The 22536-nt window shown below is 32.6% G+C and overlaps 1 protein-coding gene across 6 annotated transcripts in view; it reads left to right on the top strand.

Annotated features, from left to right (window-relative positions):
- Positions 1–3394: 3394 nt before the first annotated feature.
- Positions 3395–22536, top strand: part of LOC138937402 (TOX high mobility group box family member 3) — a 61437-nt gene continuing 42295 nt past the window's right edge. For 3 of the 6 annotated variants that reach the window (XR_011447514.1, XM_070303658.1, XM_070303654.1), the window contains exons 1-2: positions 3395–3956; positions 4022–4119. Coding sequence is in view for 5 of the 6 variants with exons in the window: in XM_070303658.1 (XP_070159759.1) it covers positions 3914–3956; positions 4022–4119 (141 nt within the window). In the remaining variant the exon portion in view is untranslated. Of the gene's footprint in view, positions 4120–22536 lie in introns of all 6 variants that reach the window. The other 3 variants (XM_070303657.1, XM_070303655.1, XM_070303656.1) reach the window with 3 other exon arrangements.

The following is a 22536-nucleotide window of genomic DNA, read 5'->3' as shown; positions in this document are numbered from 1 at the left end:
TGGGTGAGATGTAGCTGCCGGGGTAGAGAAACGAAGGAGGGGTAGATAGGTAGGTAGGTAGGTAGGTAGGTAGGTTGACGTGGTGGAAGTTGATAGAAGATAGGAGATGGTAGTGTGGAAGGGGTTGGTAGAGAGGGATCGAGTCTGGCACGGGGAAGGTGGATGGGTGGTAGAAAGGGAGCTGTGGAGGTACCAAAGGAGAAAGGCAGGTGGCCGTATTTCGTTCTCCCTCTTTAAATCACATTCATCAGAGGCAGATGGCCGCACCCCGCTCCATTCCGCTTCCCTCCACTTCACTCCGCGCAGGGGTGGTACACAGTGCACGGTACCAAAGAAGGTGCAGCACACCCGCGAGAGGGTACTGGCAAGGGGGCAGATCCGTGTACCGGAGGAAAGAGAGCGGATGAGCGAGATGGTGGTCGATGAGGGGTCGGGGGAAGACAGGGGTATAGAGGAGAGACTGGGAGACGTGCGGATATTGATTCCCACGGGATATGCGCGCGTTCAACGAGACTCGGAAGTCTGAAACATACATATGCTGTTTTTAAGAACGTATGCATAATGCGCATTGTAGGATTGCTACTGTATGTACAAATATGTCTTCATATATATTACTATATGTATATGTCGTTGACCAAACATCAAGAGACTTGGTAAAATTTATTCCATTATATAATAATCACAAAATATTAAAGATGAAATAATTATAAAAAGAGATATATGAAGATGTAATATGAATAACGAGAAATTCTTTCACGGTAAATTGAAAGAAAACAAAAATTATAATATTCGTCAGTCACAAATATTAGACACTATGTAAATACTGATGATGTACTAATGAGAGAAAAAGCTAAGGATATTGTATCGCTATATTATTGACTTATATTAATAATGTTTTAATGCTACAATTGTTATGACATAATTAACAAACCAGTAATTATATAAAAATATACATAAGTTAATATAAATTTATAATTATCATCAATCGATCTTGTAACTTGCAAAACGAATCGATTTTAAGAATCGCAGTGTCCAGTTTCATTTTGCATCAGTATATATTGCATTTATCTTTATTAATGTTAACAATATTCGATTATGTTTAAAACATATAATAAATGATAAAGTCAAGTGCAATTAAAGCATATTGTTCTAATAAAATTGTTTGCATTTGTTGGATTAGTTGCATTCATGCGGACGTGAGTGAACGAGCATCACAGGAAAGAAGAAGGAAAAGATGAGAGTGAAAGAGTATAGAGCGGCCAAAGAAGATTGCAAAGAAACGAGGCAAGATATAAGAACAGTTTTGAAGTTGTAATCTTTAGACGATGGCGTAGATAATGGATATATGTCATAAGGGAGACTTTAAGGAAGCTCGAGGAAAGAAAGATCGGAAAGAAGAAGTAAAAGATATCACGTTTCTGATCCTACGGCTTCATGATTCCTCTTCTTCGTTTTCCTTCATGTCTTCCCTCCGCCTGGCTGATTGGTTTGGCTGGTTGGCTGGCTAGATAGCTCGCTTGGGGCGAAAATCCAGCGCGCGTAAACCAACACACGTATGCCACTACAAACTCCACTCTACGACATCCACTTGCCAGCCAGTTCTGGCTAACCACCTTTCCGCTTGCTAGACTGTCTGCATGTCTGCTCGCTATCTACTACTACTACTATTACTACCACCACTACCATACATCTCCAATGTTGTTACTCATCACTACTACCAACATTATTACTACTACAGTGACAACAGCAAGCCACTGTTACTGCTGCTGGCGTTGCTCCGGCTACGATCTATAAGCATGTTTCATGAATGAAATCCACGTGCAAACCACGTGACTACTATCCGTCACTGATTCTATTTGTAACGATGTCAACAATAAGAAATATTTCACGATATAATGTTTTGCATCTCTTCTTCACAGTTAATCAGTCATGATACACACTTAGTCACGAGGAGTTCTTAAATATTGTAATAAATTTCAGATACCCAACGACATCATCAATCTTATTTGTATAAATCTATGTATAACACAAAAAACTATATATGTGTGTATTAATTAATTAATAATATTTTAATATATTTATGCATAGTGTAAATACATATGTTAATTAATTCTGTCAATATCTTATTTAATGCTTGATATGATCGAAATAAAAAATGCGACAATTATCTTAGATTTATAATTCATCATAAAATTTAGCTTCTCAACGTTATAAAAGTAATTGCTTAAACAAAGTGTCGTTAAGACCGATTATATTCAAAAAGATGTTGCAAACTAGTAACGCTTTATGTTGACTCAACTTTATGTATTACGAGAGGGTTGTGCTTTCCTCTATTTTCGTGTCTATCATAATCTCATTACCTTCTGCTATTAAACAGACCAGCATGCGGTACGAATTGAAAGCGATAGACGTAAAGCTCGTTGTCACAATTCTTGTTACCCTTATCCAATAATTTAATTACCGAAAATAAAATAAAATCATTCGCGTAAAAATAGCGCGAAATCATCCCTAAATCGTATCACGTATGCAGTTTCAATAAAAAAAAAGTCGAGGTATCATCGGCTGCTTATTTTTATAATATTATGTTGAGAAAATTTCTGCTCGATAGATTGGACCAGTTAATAAATATCAAGTAGATTATTACAGAACTTATATATTAGTTGTGATGAAAGATAAAGCATCAAATTTTTTTGTCCTTAAACAGACAGATATCTCTATCGCGTATCACGGCGTGTTCATTCAATACGCTCGAAAAGACAGTGAAGCTATAAAGAGTGCAAAGGTAGTATCCATGACTCCAGGGGTTTCCGCTGAGCGACGCGGGCCATACGCGTTCCCGTCGGAGTCGCGCATTGAAGAGGGAAGAAGTCGGTTTAAACGGGCAGTCGCGAGAGAGTAAGATGATTGTACGCGTATACATTGAGCGGTTAAGAGTGAGAGAGAGAGGGGGGGAGAAGAAAGTAAGGGAGAGGGAGGAAGAGAGAGAGAGAGAGAGCAGCGTTGAATAGAACAAGTAGTAACGTTAAGTTCCATGGTGGGGTGACCCATCTCGCGCCGTGTACCCGCGGCACTATCGCGGCAGCACGCATAGCGCGCGATGTTGCACCCAACTTAAACCCTAACCTAACCTCCAATCTCAAACTAACCTAACCTATAACCTAACCTAACGCGTGTAACGTGACGCTTGGTTTATATAACGTTCGCAATCCGTGCGCTCAGGCTCAAGGTGCACAGCCCAAAGCTTACAATCCGCGCTCGCGCGCGCGCGCCCGCGCTCGCGCGGTGAAGGAGCGAAGAGTCCCCGTCACGAGAGTGTAACCATCAACTGTATAGTTGCCACTGCCGTTCGCTCGCTCGCTCGCTCGTTCAATCGCGCGCGCGCAGGATCGCTAGTAGTCGTTCTTTCTTGCACGAGTCGCGCTCGACACGTCTTACGTAGCACCTGCCGACCAGTGACGGCGTTCACGTGTTACGACGGCAGTTCAGTTTGAATCGTGCGTATATCGAGCTGATCGTGCCGATCGACAGTGATCGAGATAATAACCGTGGCTTTCGATCGGCGTAATTTGTGCGATGCCCACTGTCATGATTTTTTAAAAAAGATCGCCAACACTCAACTTGAAATAGTAAATACTTGCCGATTTCGCGGTAAGACGTTCAATTATCTCGATAAATCGAAAACATCTAGATCTCGATCATCGAAGGCATCGGATCGCGCATATTTCGACTTATATCGTGGTCGGCAGGATATTCGCGCAAGTCGTGAATTGTTGCATTCGCGCCGCTACGAGCTACTACGCGCGTCGCGATTGATGAGTACCAGGAGTACACTGTTCGAAACTGGTTTTAACCGATCGAGTGTGATAAGACGAGGCCTGACGTCGTGTCGCGTCGGTGCGCAGCGAATCATACGATGAGCGACGGTATAGTCGGTGCAATTGCGATCAGTTTGTTCGGTACTAGTTGTCAAACTGTGTCTGTGCGTGATAAATGGCTTTTCATTCACAAAGACTCGTTCCAGGCGGTGAGAAGAAACGTCGGATCAGTATGGACGCTGGTTATTCCGTTCTCAATAACGATCTCGAATCTTGCAGAATGTATGACCAATATTCTTATAAGGTAAGTCGAGATCATTAATAATGACAAGTATCGCAATTAATTTTGCAAACTTATCTAATTTATGCAGAGAATATTGATAATCAAAAGTAAAGCAAAATTAGTAGTTTTTCAAGAGAACTTAACAATGAAAAACTACATATATTTTATCGAATTTATAAAACGACTACCAACTATCGTCATTAAAGCGTGTTCTCATTTGCGAGAATCGGATCATAGATGTTACTATTTTAAAGCAAATTTATATATATATATATATATATATATATATATATATATATATATTGTTATAAAATAAGATGGTTTTTTTAAATATGTATTCTATAAGCATTCTCATATTCGACGATTTCTGAAAAAGATTAGACAGTTATTAGAGGCTGAATCGGTTTACATCGATTCTGGATTGGTTTACATTTTTACTTTTACTTGTGTTAAGTAAGATTTTTTTTCAAATATATATTTTATGAGCATTCTTATATTCGATAATTTCTGAGAAATATCAGCTGTTAGTGGCTGAATCGCTCTGTGTCGGTTTATATATTTTTTTTTGTGTGTTAATTTTTACACATTTATAACAACTGTATAAATAATATTACGTATACACATACAGATTATAGATGATCTATGTGTTTATATATGTATGCATATCATATATATTTGTGTATATAAGATATCTCGAAATTCGAGGATAACAAGATCATGAAAAATATAAGGATAATAAAAATGCATGCTATTATTTATTCTAAGAAGTAATTCTTTTATATATGAAGATTTATATACAATATGTATGTGTGTTTAACCAACGATGAGCGTTAGTTAAAGAGCCATTTGTGCGATCGGCTATGCGAACAGCGGCATAATCTTAGTAATCGTGAAGTGTCCGGCAACTAAATCCACTGTACACGCAACCCACGTAAAAATATACCCACGTACGACTTTTTAAAGAACCCTTATGATTGGGGTCAACCTTTAAATCTTTGTATTTAAAAAATTATTTTTACAATAAAAAGCAGCATAAATTTTTATTTAATTTTTTTATAAATTTTCATGTAATCCTATAATTTTCGCATATCCTGTATATTTTTGCGAAAATCCCATCTTTTTCAATTATAATTCGAAAATTATTGATATCTCGGCATTTTTGCTGAGAAAAAATTTTCTTCAATTTGATCAGAGAATCTGTTATTAGAAAAACATTCTATGTTTCTTGGACACCCGGTGCAATATATACAATATGTATATGTGCGCGCATGCTGTACGCGCTTGCGCGCGTACATATATATTTGTGTATATATCTTTTATCATATTTAATAATTTATACCAAGGCGGATAGCAAATTTGAGAGAAAAAAATCATACTTTATTCAATATTTTTTTAATTATCGAAATAAAATATTTTACATTTTTTGGCCCTTTTTATTTTAAGCGATTAATAATTATCTTTATATCTATTTATATATACAGATATAATAATTAATCGTTCAAAGTAATTGACGAAAAAGTAGAAAGATTTTATTTTCATTAATTAAAAAAATACTCTGCGAAATATGCTTTTTCATTTGATATAAAATATTAAATATAATGAAAGATAATAAATCATTTAATTAATATTATATATATATATGCCTGCGTGTTCTAAAGATATAATACAATCTAATTATATATAATAATCGTGAATCATGAACAGTGATGAAATGATTATTAATTCCCCTTAATGCCTTGATATTTAATGGTCGACGACAGCATTCGTGATTTGTGTGTCTCTGCTCGTTATTCAGTGCCCGTACCACAAAAGGTTCTCTTGTTTTCTTTCCTTTTTCACTTTGTGTGTGTGTCTTTCTATTTTATTACTACCCAACACTATCGCAATCGGCACTACTACCACTACTTACATTCAACGTCCGTATTCCCTGTTCAATCTGAGAGAGATTTGAAATATTCGTCTAAATTAAATTTCTTCCATAGAATACACCGTTGTATCTGGCATCGCACGATCAATGTTTCCAATCGTGTATATTCATCCATTGAAAATCTTTTGCTATGCATAAATATCTAATCGAATAATAATATCTAATCAAATAATCGTTCGCCAATTTTTCATTAATCTTGATATATTTTGATATATTGATAAATATAGGATTCTCAGATTTTTATCGAGAAATATATTTTCAAACTATGACTTATTATCGCGATATTTTATTCATCATGCGTAGAAAACTTTAAACAAATAACTTTTACAATAATTTTTACGTTACAAAACAATTCATGATATTTCATTGCATACACTTTGATACCCCTATCGCAAATTGCTTTCATCGTGATAGAATCAGTTTATATATTGCTCGACTTAAAATGTTTAACTGAGCATATAATCTTTATGTTATTTTGATCTGGGGGGGGGGGGGAAAAACATTTTGAAAATCGAAACATGACACCTTTTACGGTATGGTGTTTGGCGATTAAATCGATAGGCCATCGAGTTAGTGCAATTTTTGCCGATGTGCGAGATCCTTTTAAGAAAGATCGGACAAGCTCGTTCCAAAAATCTACTTTGAAAAGCACTCGGGGCGACCCTTTGAGAAGCAGAATTTTTCCCTGGGTAATATCGCCCGTAGGTAGGCACCTAATGCATTTCTACAGGTTTATATACTCTTCTTCCACCTCCAAGCGAGTCTTTCCTCCCCTACCCCCAACTACCATGGTAGTAACAACCTGCCACCCTCTTTCGTCCCTTTCTCCTTACCTTTTTCGTTCGTCTCCCTGCTTCCCCTCTACTCTTTCTCTGTATGTATCTTCCTCTTAGCTTCTCTCTCTCTCTCTCTCTCTTTCTCTCTCTCTCTTTCTCGCTCGTTTATTTCTAGTCTTTTCCTCCGGCCGTTTCAACTTTTCATTCGGTTCTCTCTTCCTCCGTTAAAACAAAATGAAAGGCGAGCCCGGTTGGTATCCATAAAAGAATGAATAAACGTAGATTGAAAGGGCATAAAAGAGCATGTGCGCGTATATACATATAGCACGAAACCAAGATAGTATGTATGTTAGTGCGCGCACGTGCGCGAGCGAGTCGAGAGCGGACGTATTTATACATTTGTGTATGTATCTACGTATTGAAGAGAACAAATTAAAATCCGCAATCGCGGTAGTACAATGTAAATTTGTTTTAACGAACGTAGGATAATTGAATTTCTCTGCGTGGGTTACTTACTTAGACACGCTGATTATATAGAAAATTTTGAAATAATTTTAGAATTATTTAAATTGTAAAAATGGAGAGAGAGAGAGAGAGAGAGAGAGAGAGAGAGAGAGAGAGAGAGAATATATATATAGATCTCACAAATATTTACTGTGAAGATTAAAATAGTTTCATTAATTATCAATTATCTTTTCTGTAAATTTCAGAAATCTTTGTTATCGCTGATTGCAAATCAAAATATTTGCTTGCTTTGCAATATCGTATAAAAGTTTATTGCTATAAGAGAGAGACGCACTATGTCTTTATTAAATTATATTTCGTAAAGCTGGCATTCCAGATGAAACCGGGTTATGCAATGTATGCGTCATCTTCTTCGCATAATAGTGCCGTCTTTTTATTCTGCCGGCGATTTATGGTGTTTGGAAATAATATCGTTTGCGGTTAGAGAGAGAGAGATCCGTCGTTATAATAATTTACATTTTGTGTAAAATAGGCATAAATACTTTTATTAAAATATATTATAAGTTTTTAGAGACACGTGAAACTTTTGTCATTGATCTTATTTAAAATTGAATAATTATTTTCTCGACTAGACTAGATGTTTTATTAAGCGAAAACATTTTTACAGACTATTTTTCTTATGTAATTTTAAATAATATATAATAACTTAAATGTATGATGTATAATAACTAATAAAACTTCGTCGTGTTAAAGTTTTATCGATTGATTTTAACAGGTGAATAAAAAAGAATAAGAAAGAAATTCAAATTCGGAACTGCATCTGAAAAATTAAGAAACGCATTCGCGAATATTGTAATAAATATTTTTTAAATAACTAAAATATAGTTATAGATATTTAAAAAAATATATGATACACAGATATTTATTATTCCGGATATCTTTTTTAAACATGTGTTGGATATGACCAATATGTAATATTCTGTATAAGATAATAAAAAATGATCATGTAAAAATTTTCAAATCTCTTTGCCGCTGTTTAAAGATATATAAAGATCAGAACTATTGTATGTTGAAACATATCAGATTTTTTGAAACTATGAAAACTATCAAGAATTGTTTAGAAAGATGGAAATATATAAAATTGCACAGTTTTCGAAAATGAAGTGTCAACGATGTGATTAGAAAATTGCTTGAAAAATATGGAAGAGTCGGAACTATCATGAAAACTTGGAGCTGTTAAAACTGTGTGAGGAAATATCGAGAATCGCCGCAGCAATGATGAATATATAATTAGCAAACAGCTATTATTTCTCGAAAATAAAGTTCCAACGATTAAAGAAATTGTTTAAAAATATGCGAAGACTGGAATTTTCGTTAAAACGCACAGCAAAAATTACAGAATTCCTCGAGAATTATAGAGTTCCATAGTTGAAATAATGTTTCTCAAAAAGTGAAATGCTAATATCTCATTTTTTTTTCAAATGTGATTTTTTTAGATAATTTGATCAACTTTTTCTGAAACCTATCAGGAATTATTGCAATCGCAAATAGAACTGTCGATCAAACTTTGAAAGTAAAGCGCTAACTTCACAGAAACTTCAGAATCAATCAGCCTTTGACTTTGATACATAAAAATTTTTTTTTTTAAAGATCATAAACCAAAAAAAAAATTGTTGAATATTTTTTTATGTCTTGTTGTTAAAAAAAATGTATAAATATATATGTATAAAATGTATAAATAAATATTACTCTTGTAATATTTAGTGAAATTAAATATAAGCGTGATTAGATTTTGCGATTATGATGACTCAAAGCGATATAAAAGAAGCCAATGAACAGAATAAAACAATAGAATTGAAAGGAGATCGAGAGGGAGAGAAAAAAAAAGGAAGGGAAAGGAAAAAGGGGAGAGAGAAAGGAAGGGAGAGAGGGAGGAAGGGATGGAAGGAGAAAGAAAAAAGGGAGAAAAGGAAGAGGAAAAGAAGGAAAAACGAGAGAACACACACAATGCTATTTTAGATAAAATGTAAAATAAAACTATTTATATACATAGTTGCAGTTATTAGATAAAAAAATATAATAGATACGTAAAAAAGAATTAAAATATAATTAGGTGTATCTATAGAAAGTTATCTTGCATTATTGTTCATGATGTATTATTTTTTTGTTGTATTACAATGAGAATATATCTCGATTGATATTGATTGATATTTTCAGAATGATTACAAAAAATTGAAGCTCGGTAATTAATTTATTAAAATAAAAATTTGGATTTCTCTTAGAATTTGTTCCTGCCATCTGTCATCATTTATTCGTGATAATGTGTTATTTGGGACGCATATTTCAAAAAGAATTGAATATGCCAACTCCTATGTAAATGAAAACGTTGAAACATACTGTTCGAGCGCGCGTAATCTCATCAGCTACACTATTTCTAATCGCATGATTCAATGTGCACGAGGTAACGAGTAATTATTTACGTAATTTAGTTTTGCTATTCATCGATAATTAAATTCCTTTCGCGAATTCCAGCCGTGTATGCGTCAATTGTAAGCTCTTAATCTTAATCAAAATTTCATTTCCGGAGTAAACGCCGTGCGTTAACGAAGTAAAATGGTGTGTGCATTTTATATTAGCACATTGTGTATATGCGCGGTGATATCATTTGAGCGTTAAAATTGCATCATCGAATGATTTAATCGCACACTAATTATTTTAGAAAGGCCTACTCAATTATATTAATTCTTTGTCCGACTATTCCAAGAAAAATGAGACATTCAACCGATAATAATTGATTAATATGTATTTATATCAATGGTCAAAATATTTATAAAGATTACAACATTAAATAAAATCTTTTTACGGAAAATAAACGTAATATTTAAAATACTAAACAATTCGCATGTGTGTATGCTATTTAAAAAAATTTGATGATTATATTTTAATGGACTTTAATAAAACGATGTAAGCTCGTTTCGCTCTGATTTTTACATTATGTTTGAGATATATCGAATTTGACTTTTGGAAGTTAATGGAAAACATCGAATATTCGCCGAACGTGATTTATTACTTTGTGAAAGAATATTGAAAGAAAAGCAGTCGAGATGTCGAGCTTATTGATCTTTGAACGCTGACGAATCAGTAACGAATCGATCCATATAAATAAGCGACAAGCTAGCGTGTATCGACGGCATCAAAGTTTAAAAAATCGTTATCACAGATATGAATTAGTACTGTCGATATTCAAATCCGAGTACCCGAGTGTAATATTCGGGTATTCGGATATTCAAAAACATTTTAGATGATTGTGTATTGTATTTTTTTGTAATATATTCACATTACGATATAATTAATATTTTTGCAAAATTTAAATGAGATGAGATGAACTGATTGATATGAAAAAATATATAATTGCTTTTGTTATAACCCACGAATATATGGCATGCACAATTTTATTTCAATTTTAATTTAATAAACGGGAACATTTGCGAATTGTGAACTCAGCAATTAGGATTGCGAAAATTTGCGAGCATAGAAATTTGGAATTCTTCTTCGCTTGCATCTATACTTTACCCTCACAAGTTGACTGCAAAAACGATAATTGCCGGGATTATGCCGAATCGGATAGTATGACTAAACGATCGTCCACAAACTTATAAAAAGATTCGCCGAAAAGTCAAGTCGGATAGTGAAATCAACAGTCGAAACAGTCAGTTGATCAGCCTGTCGAGCCACCGCGAATCAGAATCCGCTGTTGTATATACGAGGTGTAATCGAAAATTTTCTAGTCTTACTCTATAAAAAATATTAGGCTTATCTCAATTACAATTTGCCTCTTCGAAATAGACTCCTTGTGACTTTATACAGTCACTCCAGCGCTTCTATCATGCTTTCAATTTTCTCTGGAAATTTTTTTACTGTAGCGCGTGAAGCATTCTCTGCGATTCGGTCTCGATCTCTTCTACCGTTTCGAAATATCGTCCTTTGAGCTTCAGTTTCATCTTTTGGGAACAAAAAAAAATCACAAGGGACTAAATCTGACGACAGTCCTCACGATTTTGTCCGAACGTGATTTTGGCAATATTTTCAACGTTTTCAGAGATTGGTGCGCGGCCGTTCTGTGTGCTTGTCGTCTTCGACAAACGTTTTGACCAAAGGTTTGCGTCAAACTCGGAAAATCGAGACTCTCGATTTGTCAGGCTTTTGGTAACGACACTCTAAGCCGTACACAATGTTTCGAACAGTGTTTGCACACTTCAAAATGGCCGAATGTTTATATAATAAAATAATAAAATTAATATCATATTTATATTTTATATTATATTTATATATTTATATTTTATTTTATATTTATATTTATATTTTATTTTATATTATATTGATAATAATATTGACAATAATATTTTTTTCTTACGACAATAATACTTTTTTCGATAATTTTTACCGATCCTCTAAAAATTATATTACCTTGTCCTTAAAAATTTTTTAAGACAATTATGATTTTGAAGAATAATAGTTATTTCAAAATTTAGTTATTTCAAAAAGAAATGTTTATAAAATTGAAATTTTTAGAAAGTTTTACTATTTAAAGATATTTCAAAAAATATTGTGTCAACATAATAGTTGACGCGCAATTATATATCTTTTTTGAAATATGTACGATACATAAACATAAATTCAACCAGCCTCAATGTCAAAGTTTAATCATTGTGCTGAGATTTTTTCGAATATAATTGAAAATACATCTTTCGCATTGCGATAAAGTTACAACAAGATGAACGAATTAATCAACCAATTAGCGGCTTTCTGGAATAACGGCAGTTCTCGGTTGGTCATCGGATGATCAACAAGTGGCTCATGATTTTGTCAGTGGCATGCGGTTGACCGCGAAAACTCCCCTTTCTGCCTTGCGTTACCTATATTACCGCAAATCTCATCATGATCCCATTTAACTACTAATCAATTCGACTGTAAGCGTATTCTGCATTTGTTTGCATAAAATAAGAAAAAATGATTAGTTGTGGCTTCTTGAGTTATGTGTCAACTTGAAATACCAAAGTGACTAGAAAATAAGATCGTATTATACTAACGAGATGTCATCTAATAAAAGTTTAGTAATTGCATGCGAAATTTATGCAGCTTAAGCAAAATAGCAGATTATAGATGACGTAATCCGCGTTTTATGTCCCCTATTAAACTGATTTTCAATCATCACTAAATAAAACATCCATTAAATAATTCTAAGCTAATTTGTTGTTGAAATTCCGTGGATTTTGTTACTCGAGCCGTTTCAGGAATTTACATTCAAAGTGGTGCAGGAGGGAGGCTGACTTGACATTAAGCCCCTTCCCTTATAATGAAAAAAATATATAGAGCGAATCGAAAAAAAATCAAGAATTTGTTGCTATCTTGTTACTGATAAAACATCTTGTTACTGATAGCGTAAAAATATTTTGAAAAATATATATTGTTTAATAAGCACCACTATATATTAAATATTGTTGCGCCATATTTGTCTTTCATTTGCGCGAAGCAAAGTAAAAAAAATTTTTGGTACCAAAATAAGTTATAGATAATCGATTCTCAGTACTGTAAAGTATGTTAAAAATGTCACGTCGTCTGTCAATTGTTGCAGCATATTAATAGCCTATTGCTTTATCTTCCTTCAATTTATGAGATTTTCTAGTATGGACTAGAAAATCATGGACTAATTCAAGCGTGGTTTACACTATGCTAGTAAAGTCAAAATATATTAATCATCATTAACTATCATGCTAGTTAAGAGAAAGAAAGAAGCATGCTAGTTTAACAGCATTTTAAAATACGCGCTGTTTTTTTCACTACTTGCTAACAAACTGACATGCTAGTAGCTAATAAAAAAGCATGTGTATAAACCATGCTTAAGGAACGATCAAAGTGATGAACAGGAGCCAGTAGGTCTGTTAGATCTGCTTCCCAGCTGCTGTTCAACCGCTAACCTTCTTCCAGCTCATTTAAAATCATCTTTGCCTCGAATATCTGTCTATCTATATCAACTTTTCTTTCCTCGACTAGTTTTCGATTGATGAAAATCATGTTATCGAAATTGCATTCAAGCATCACACATATATATAATTAAGCAAACTTTCGAAGAACATCATGATTATTAAAATAGTTGAGTCTAAACAATAAGTAACAATATTTTTCATAGAGAAAAATTGTTTAAAATCGCACTATTTAAAAAAAAAAAAAGATCATCCTTTTTAAATATCATTCGAGAAAACATATTCTTGAGTGTATATCACTGTAGAAATGGATATTTCCCGTCTTTCTCTCAAATTTTTTAAATATTTTTAGTGATTCTTAAGTATTGAAAAAAGAAATTATAAATTTTTGCAATCGGTGCGATTTAGGCAACGGGTCCAAGTTGCACCATAAGTTGTCAAAATCAGATTCATATATAGTGTGCATTAAAAAAAAAAAAAAAAAAAAAAAAAAATTTATCTTGTAAAAAAGTTTATAGATTGTTATATTTATTAGAATGAACACAGTACATATGAAATATAATTGAACGTTTGAAATATTATAAGCTGTAAGAATCTTAAAAAGGATAAAAATCTATTGTATAAAAAATTATATGCCTAACAATTTTAATTATTTTATACGAATTATATATGTGTTCAGAGTCACCTTTGAAGTTTCAAGACATGATTGTCGAAGTGAGTAAGATATAATAAGTGCAGATATTCTTTTTTATTTTCAATTTTTTTAGAACATTACTAGTAGGCATTATGGAATATTATGTAAAGTATTTTACAGTAATGTCCCTCTTAATTAGGCATTATTATGCATTGCTGTATACAATTTCTGCACTGTTTTTTTTTTCACTGTTCAATTATTGAAAAGATTTTTCTTCGTTGGCTAATCCGATTCCCATATTCATTAATATATCTCGAAGAATCGCATATTTGAGCATCAACTATTCTAAAACAACAGACAACTCGACATTAAAAGCAATTCGGTCCATTTTAAAATTTGATTCCATTTTTAGATACGACGAAAGTTTATGATATGTCTCTCTCTCTCTCTCTCTCTCTCTTATGTTTTGCGATTAAAAGCATTCAAAAGTTCAACGTGAATACTCTATCGCACTCTCGTAAATAAAACTGTTTGATGATGATCTATGTTAACGTTGTCGCTATAAGATTATCGATTGTGTCGATATATTTTTATGGCGTATCCTTATACGATGATAGGAACACATTCAGTTGAACCGAAATTTATATTTCTCAAAAAATAATTATTGCGATATATATCGATTTTTTTTGATAATATTATTGTACGATGCGTGTATATGCGACATACGTGATAATCGAACAATCGAAATATAAATTCTCGACAAGCTCGGCGCATGATCTCATCGAAAGGAATGAAACGTTCTTTCCATTTTTTTTTTCCTAACATTTAAATTTTCCTTTTCTATAATGCGATCAATTTTTGCAATTATATATATGTGTGCGTGATTTAATTTTTTTGAATATTCAATTTATTCTCTTTTTTTCTCTCTTTCTCTCTCTCTCTCTCTCTCTCTCTCTCTCTAGTTCTTTGATATCGGTTTGATTCATATCGTTCGTTCGCACATTTACTCGCAGAACGACAAACACCTGGTGTATGCACCTGAGTTCTTAAGGCCATTCAACTTACACAGATCGGGCATGTGCTTCGTTTGTTTTCTTTCGTCCAGGTCAATTCGCGTATACACAACTATAGTCACGTAAGCGTAAGGTGGAAATTTCGGTAAGCCGTAGGACGTTTAAAAACTGGACGATAGGTAGAATAAACGAATGAGAGCGAAAGGAAACTAACCGGTCTACAGCGAATGCGCTCAAATGCAGGACACGTGTGATCGTTACGTGTATATTACGATATTATAATAAAATTATCGTAATCCCTATTTTTAATTAGCGCAACGACAGTTTACAATATTGTGCAGTTGTTAATAAAACGTATGACAATTTTCTTGACATTTGATAGTAAAATACGAATAAAAATTAAATCGATGATTTAAGTAAATTAATGAATAGATATACCTTTCACGCTAAACATCTCGCACATCATTTCATATATCTATATAATACATTGTACTGTATCAAAAGCTACGTAAAGTTTTTTTATCCATGTAAAAAAAAAAAAAAAAAAAAAATGGAAGTAAAGGTCCCTCTTTCTCTGTTTGCTTATTATATTATAGTTATAATATATAGTTCGGGATACTTATTCAACGTGTATGAATCGTGAAGTAATGCCATCGCGGACGAATAAACGGATAGAAGACGCATAGACGGATGGACGAGGGAATTCTTACGCCAGTGGTTTGTGTCGATGCATGTTGTCAGACCGGATTCCTGACTGCCAAGGTTACTTTACCATCGCAGCATCTACCACCTGCAGCACGAACAGTCACGTTGCATCGTCCTCTTTCCCCTGTGTCTCGTACTTTCTCTTCGTATCATTGCTTAAGTTTCCGCTAATTAACCAGTTCTGATACTGCTCACTTCTTATTTTAGAGAGTTGTAATTTGTGATTTTTAACACTTGAATGATTTCTAACATATACTTTTAGTACCCTAACAATATGAATGATATGTTGAATAACAGATTTAATTAAATTAATTTCATTAATATGTATCCTTTTAAGTATCGCATTGTATTAAAACAACATTAAAATGCAAATTAAAGTAGAAATTAAAATACATAATTCCACATAGCAGCAGCCCCGAGCAATTTTCTTGCTTATATAATTAAAGTAATTAAAAAATAATTAAATTAAATTATTTTTAATTACTTTAATTGTACATCTCATATTTATTGATATTAAATAAAATACACAATTATATTGTATTTTATTTAATAAAATAATTTAAATTTTAAAACAATAATAAACGACAACATGATACAATTAAAAGATGTTCATTGTCATCTCTTATAATCATCACGTGATTTAAGGCTACAGGATGACTTTTAACTTTGGACATATGACATCTATTATAGCTATGTACTATGTTCGACTATGCTGTCATTGAAAAACGTCTTTCTAAAAAATATCAGTCATCCTAGAATTATCCTTTAGATGACTTTGGTTCTGTTCGGGAATGAAGGAAATTTTTGAAAAAATTTTTCGACATTTTTCTCGTATATTTTCGATTCGCATATCAATTAAGATTGATTCGTACATATCTAATGTCATAAGGATAACTCAGCGGCGTGACTCGGCTTGGCTAGGCAACGGAGCGATGCAGCGGACCAGCAAAACAAGCAAATAAAGCATAATGGGGAAGTGAGTTCGTTCCTATCCGAAACTTTCGCAGCAAACTCGGTAGCACGGCAGTCGAATACAATGGCCGCGCAGAACTTTCCGCGAAACTAAACAAGTTTATTTAACTTACCATCCTGCACCCCTATAACACCCATCTGAGGGGAGGCGGGGGGTGGGGGGGGGTGGTTGGTACCCGGAACCACCCTCCTGAACCATCCTCCTCCTTACGCAGTCAGACTCCAATTCCCCACTGCGCCTCTTCCTCTCCTCTACCTTTCTCTCATCTCCCACTCTCTCTTCTTCTCTCATCCAATTCGTACGCGGTCCCGCCCATCTACCTGCAATAACGGCAAGTTTTCCGAAAGTTTCCGACAGATTAACGACTATTGGAATTGTTGAAGTTATGGTAGAAATGAGGGTAGGGATAGAAGAAAAGGTGGGGGAAATGAGAAACAGCGGGTACAACGGAAGGGGATAGCACCAGCAAAAGGGTTGAATACCAGAGTTTCTATTAATGTTACACGGCACTACTATTGGTGGTCAGGTGAGATTGAGAAATAACGCGGAATATCATATTGTACAATCAATATCCGAAAAGATTGGACCCGATTTTTGAAGAAATGTCGTCGCGCCATATTATTATTATTATTATTATTATTTTTTTTTTTTTTACCACATCTTGAATCGTTTGTGCAATGATTAATCGTAACAGAAATAGGCGTAAAGTAAAATCAGACTTTTATTAAGGAAAATCTAAGATAATCAAAGTCAATAATTTACACAAAACATCCTCTATATCATTTATATAAAATTGCACTTTATAGGTATGTACATAGAATCAATATTTGCGTACTATCTTGTTAATCTAAAGCTAGAACCGCTATGAGATCCGAAATCAAATTTGCGCGCTCGTATCTGTATTAGCAGATTAGCAATAGTTTACTTATGCTTTCTCGTTTCACTTGCAAATCACATTCTAATAATAATAATTCTGTAAACACGAACAATCCATGATAACAATTGTGAAAAGACCGATATGATATCTATATATCTATATATCTATATATATATCTATATATATATATATATATATATATATATATAGGGTGTCCTCAATTGAAATGGCAAAACTTTAGGAGCGTGTAGGAGACCGAAAAGCTAAGACAGAAAAAGTCCTTTAGAGGTTTGCTCGTTCTTGCTCCATTTTGGAGAAAATCGCAAAAAAAGAAATAAAACAAGTTTTCGTTTTTTTTACTTATTTATTTACATTTTATTTATGTTATCATCTATTTAATGTAGATATTGTTCAAAATATTCCCCTCTTGCAGCAATGCAAGCATTACATATCTATCACTGACCTCATTAATCGCAGCTAGACATTGTTCTAGTGATATTTGGTGCACTGCATCTATGATTCGGTCTCTTAATTGCTCTCTCGAATCGATTGGCGCCGTAAAGGATAACATCAAGTGTTTACATATGTAAGGAACCTTGAAGCGGAAAGTTTATTCGGTGCCAATCGACTCAAGAGAGCAACTGACAATGAGAGATTGAATTTTTGCGATTTTCTCTAAAATGGAGCAAAAACGAGCAAACCTCTAAAGGACTTCTTGTCTTAGTTTTTCGGTCCCCTACACGCTCTTGAAGTTTTGCCATTTAAATTGGGGACATCCTGTATATACCATATATATATATATATATAATATATAATATTTTATATGTTACCATCATAATTGACTTACTGGCTTCTACGTGTCTCATGCGAATGAGAAGAAGATAATCTGTCTAAATTTTAATCTCGATATTTACGGAAGGTGTTCTCCTTCCATTTCCTTACATGATTGACATCTTCTTCTTACAGAATCGCGAACTCTCGAAAATTTCAGGTGTCCGTCAAATTATTTGACAAGCACGCTGGATTCGGTCACGTAATTCTTCTAATTGTAAATCATTTATCGGCAATGAATACACTATGCTTTTCAAATATTCGAATATTCGAATATTCGAATAAATATTCGAATTCCAAGGAATTTAAATCAGGGAATCAAGGGAACCGTGCAATTCATTCATCCATCATGTCTAATCCACCTTTGACCGAACACGTGTTGTTCGGTATATATGTACAATATATATGGTAATTGAATGAGGATATTCAGAACATATAGTTTATAAATACTGAAGTAAACATCGCATGCGACACGTAGAAGCCAGTAAGTCAATCATGAGTCTAACAAAAATGTTTATATCTCAGAAACGGTTGAGCTATGTTTACTAAGATTTTCTTTTTCTCAGTATGGTGTGTCCTATCTACCATATAAATATTGAATGGTTTTTTTTTTAACATTCTGTATATATCCTGTGGGTCTATAGGTGTGTGTATATTCATGCACGCACACCCACAAAAGTTATATATACACTATAATCATATTTAAAAAAAAAAAAAAAAATATGTATATATATATATATATAAATATTTTAGTAAAATATGTAATCATATTATGCATTGTTATATATATCCAGAGAGCAGAATAATAGGGTGCCAGCAAATTTAATTATGATTTTGCAACAGATTTCGGTGTGCTGCATCCTTATTAAGTTTAATTTCTGGCAGCACGGTTTGTCGATATAGTATAATAAAGAAAATGGGGCAAAAATTGAGCATTATTCGCTATTATATCGTGGGAGGAAATGTGTAATAAATATTGAGCAAAATCTGCCCATATCAGACACTAATGACAAAAATGCGGCAGACATCAAGCATGGTCTGTCGTTACAATGTGATAGCGAAAACGCAATATGGATAGAATACAATCTACTTTATCAACTGTTAAAGGCAGACAAACGCAACAGAAATCGAGCATAAGAAGCTCTTCAATTATTGATATCATAAAAATTGATATTATCATCTTTGTTACAATTCGAATGCATAGTTATTAAGACACATTTATGATTTATCGTAGCGATTTTCGCAAGGGGCATTGAGCAAAAACGAAACTAGCCATGATACATGGAAATATTCCGTATATCGCATTAAAACTTGCCGCAAGACCATTAAGTGTTTTTCGGGACGTAGAATAGCGGAAAGAGGGGAAGTACGGGTGATATATATTGCACAGTTTATATAGTCACTGGGTATATGGCGCGGAATATATGAGATACACACACACGCGTACATATATGTAAGCTATATATCTCCTTTATGGCAACCATTAACATATTTTTTACTATACGTATTACCATACAATAGTGACGCAAATATTATAACTTATAGCGATAAATCAGATGCAGAGAAAGGTAGCCGAGAAGGATAAAACATTAGCGCTGAGAAGGATGAATAAAAAAAAAAAAAAAAAATTATTAAACGCGTAGCATTAAACGTTGTCAAATATCGCGACATTATTCGGTAAGATTGCTGCAGCAATTAGAAAGAATCTCGATTTATCTTATCTCCATGCATATCCAAATAAGCTTCATATAAATAGAACGATATAAAACAAGTAAATTGAATAAATGCTAAAGGCGAAGTTCTCATTGTCGTTCGAATCTTTCGTATATTTTATATTCCGCTTACTGTTCGAAATAATCCCGTTTGACTACTTTCACTTTGCGATCATAATGAAAATGCGCGTGGTATACGAAGTAACGCGGATCGCGAGGAATAGAACTACATACAAACCTGGCTCTAATGCTATTTAAATACATCAATATATATTTTATTTTTATATTTTTATAATGTTAAATATATTTTTGCTTTATTGTAATTTACCGATAAATGAATTAAAGATTGAGACAGATTGAGATAGATGAAGACTCGAAATATTAAAATATGAACGAATGGCATTGTTCGTATATATACCATATATATGGTATACATATAAAATATGAAACTCGTTATAATTGAAAAACAATGTCAAACTGGACATGTATTTATATATCTATATATGTATTGTCAACTTTTTTTATTTTCTTAACAATGGTGATATCAAGTGACAATTTTAAGTGTCAAATATTAATATATCGAATATCAATTTTTAAGCATTATGCGTAAATTTATACATATATACATATACACCCATACATAGAAAATGTATACAATTAACAAGACAAAAAATTATATTTTTATGTGAAAATTATTTCTATTTTTATCATTGCAATGTAAATTACGTGTAGGTTGTGTTTCAAGTATGTTTTACATGCTCCTCTTACCGCAATTCATTTTCGATAACCTACTTTCGGCGCGATAGTACGGTGCATATATTAAAATGAAAAGTTCTTATACATGATATAATATGTTACATATGATAATGTAATCAATTGGTCACATTACGTATACAAATTCAAATTCAAATTATACACGGTGAAGTATAATTATAGCAATGCTTATTTTTTGTGTTCATATATATAAAATGACCCACTTAACTCGAGTATCTTAAATATTTTTTCAAGTTATTTATTTCTTTTTTCTTTTTTTTTTAAATAAATGATATAGATTTATATATACGGTTCTACATATGGGGAACATAAAAATGTTTCTTTTTTTTTTTTAAATTAATTTTTTAATGTAGATTTGAAACTCCTTGTTTTTTTTTTATGGGACTTTATATTTTTTCTATATAATCTTGTAGCACACTCTGAATAAATATATTGATGTATTATGTCGTATCCTTAGCATGTTTTTGAATCTGAAAAATTCATTTTCGAATAGGGAATACGCAAATATGTTTAAAGATTTTATTGGACATATATGTATATAATATTATAATATTTTCATTTAAAATGCGTATCGGTACATATTGCTGCAAATATATATTGTGTGGACATTATAAATAATTTAGTAATATCTTAGGTGATATATATATATAAAATTAATTCTTTCTTTCTTCGAAAAAATAAATTTTTTATAATAAAATTCTACATAAAAATCAGAAGTTTAATAGTAACTTGCCAAGTTGGCTTAGAATAACTTACTTCGTAACTCAGATATTTGCGTACCTTGTCTGTGAATTTAAATATATATATATATATTATATATATATATGATCAATTACATGTATAATTACACGGGTAAGATAAGTATAGATACATGTTTGTATAAATTCTCTCTCACTATAATTAAAAAATTGGCAAACATATATTATTGGTTTAACTCTTTAATATCTTCTAAGATCAAAATTAGCGTATGTTTTTATAATTTTTTTATTGCACATACAAGCTTGAAAGATATTGATTTATCGAGGGTTTTTAAAATAAGTTTAAGAAGAGATATTGGAACAGTAATATGGTTACTAATCAATATATCAAATTCTATTTTTCAATAATTAATATTACATTTTATTCGAACTGATACAAGTGATTTTGAAATGAAATTGATCCGTTTATTTAGTTTACTAATTAGAAGCTTTAGTTTGTACATGAGTATTACGTGTGTTTATATGTTAAATTAAGTTTTCGAACTATAAAAATCTGTTTGGTGAATTATGTAATTTATATAAATAATAATAAATAAATACAAACACACTAACACATACATATACAGAGATAGATAACAAATTAATAATTTTACAACAAATGTATATGTACGGGACATAATGATACCGATTTTTGTGGCTAATATTTTAATTGTATTCTTTATCGATAAAATACAATATATTGCTAATCAGGATAAGGGAAGTATTGATATTAGGGGAAAGGAAGGACTACAGCTTATCGGTTCATTCATCTCGACTCAATATTATTCGCCTTTTGATGTCGAGTCAAACCGAATGGATCGAGGTCCATATAGTCTCCCTTACCGCTAGCTTCCCCTTATATAAGATACCGTCTATATATATTATCTTAAAATCGATGCAATTTCTTTTTTAATGTGATTGTTTTTGATCGAAACTTGCTACGATATTGCGGCCAAAGAAACTTATTGGAAAATACCAAACGGATGAATGGTTTACTGCGTAATATCTCGTTTATAGAAAATGTTTAGCA

Source organism: Polyergus mexicanus, unplaced genomic scaffold (assembly GCF_030449975.1).
Source record: "Polyergus mexicanus isolate NDT 795.1 unplaced genomic scaffold, iyPolMexi1.0 SCAF_10, whole genome shotgun sequence".
NCBI classification, from domain to species: Eukaryota; Metazoa; Arthropoda; class Insecta; order Hymenoptera; family Formicidae; genus Polyergus; species Polyergus mexicanus.
The sequence above is the reverse complement of the archived record's forward strand: the minus strand, read 5'-3'. Positions and strand labels throughout refer to the sequence as shown.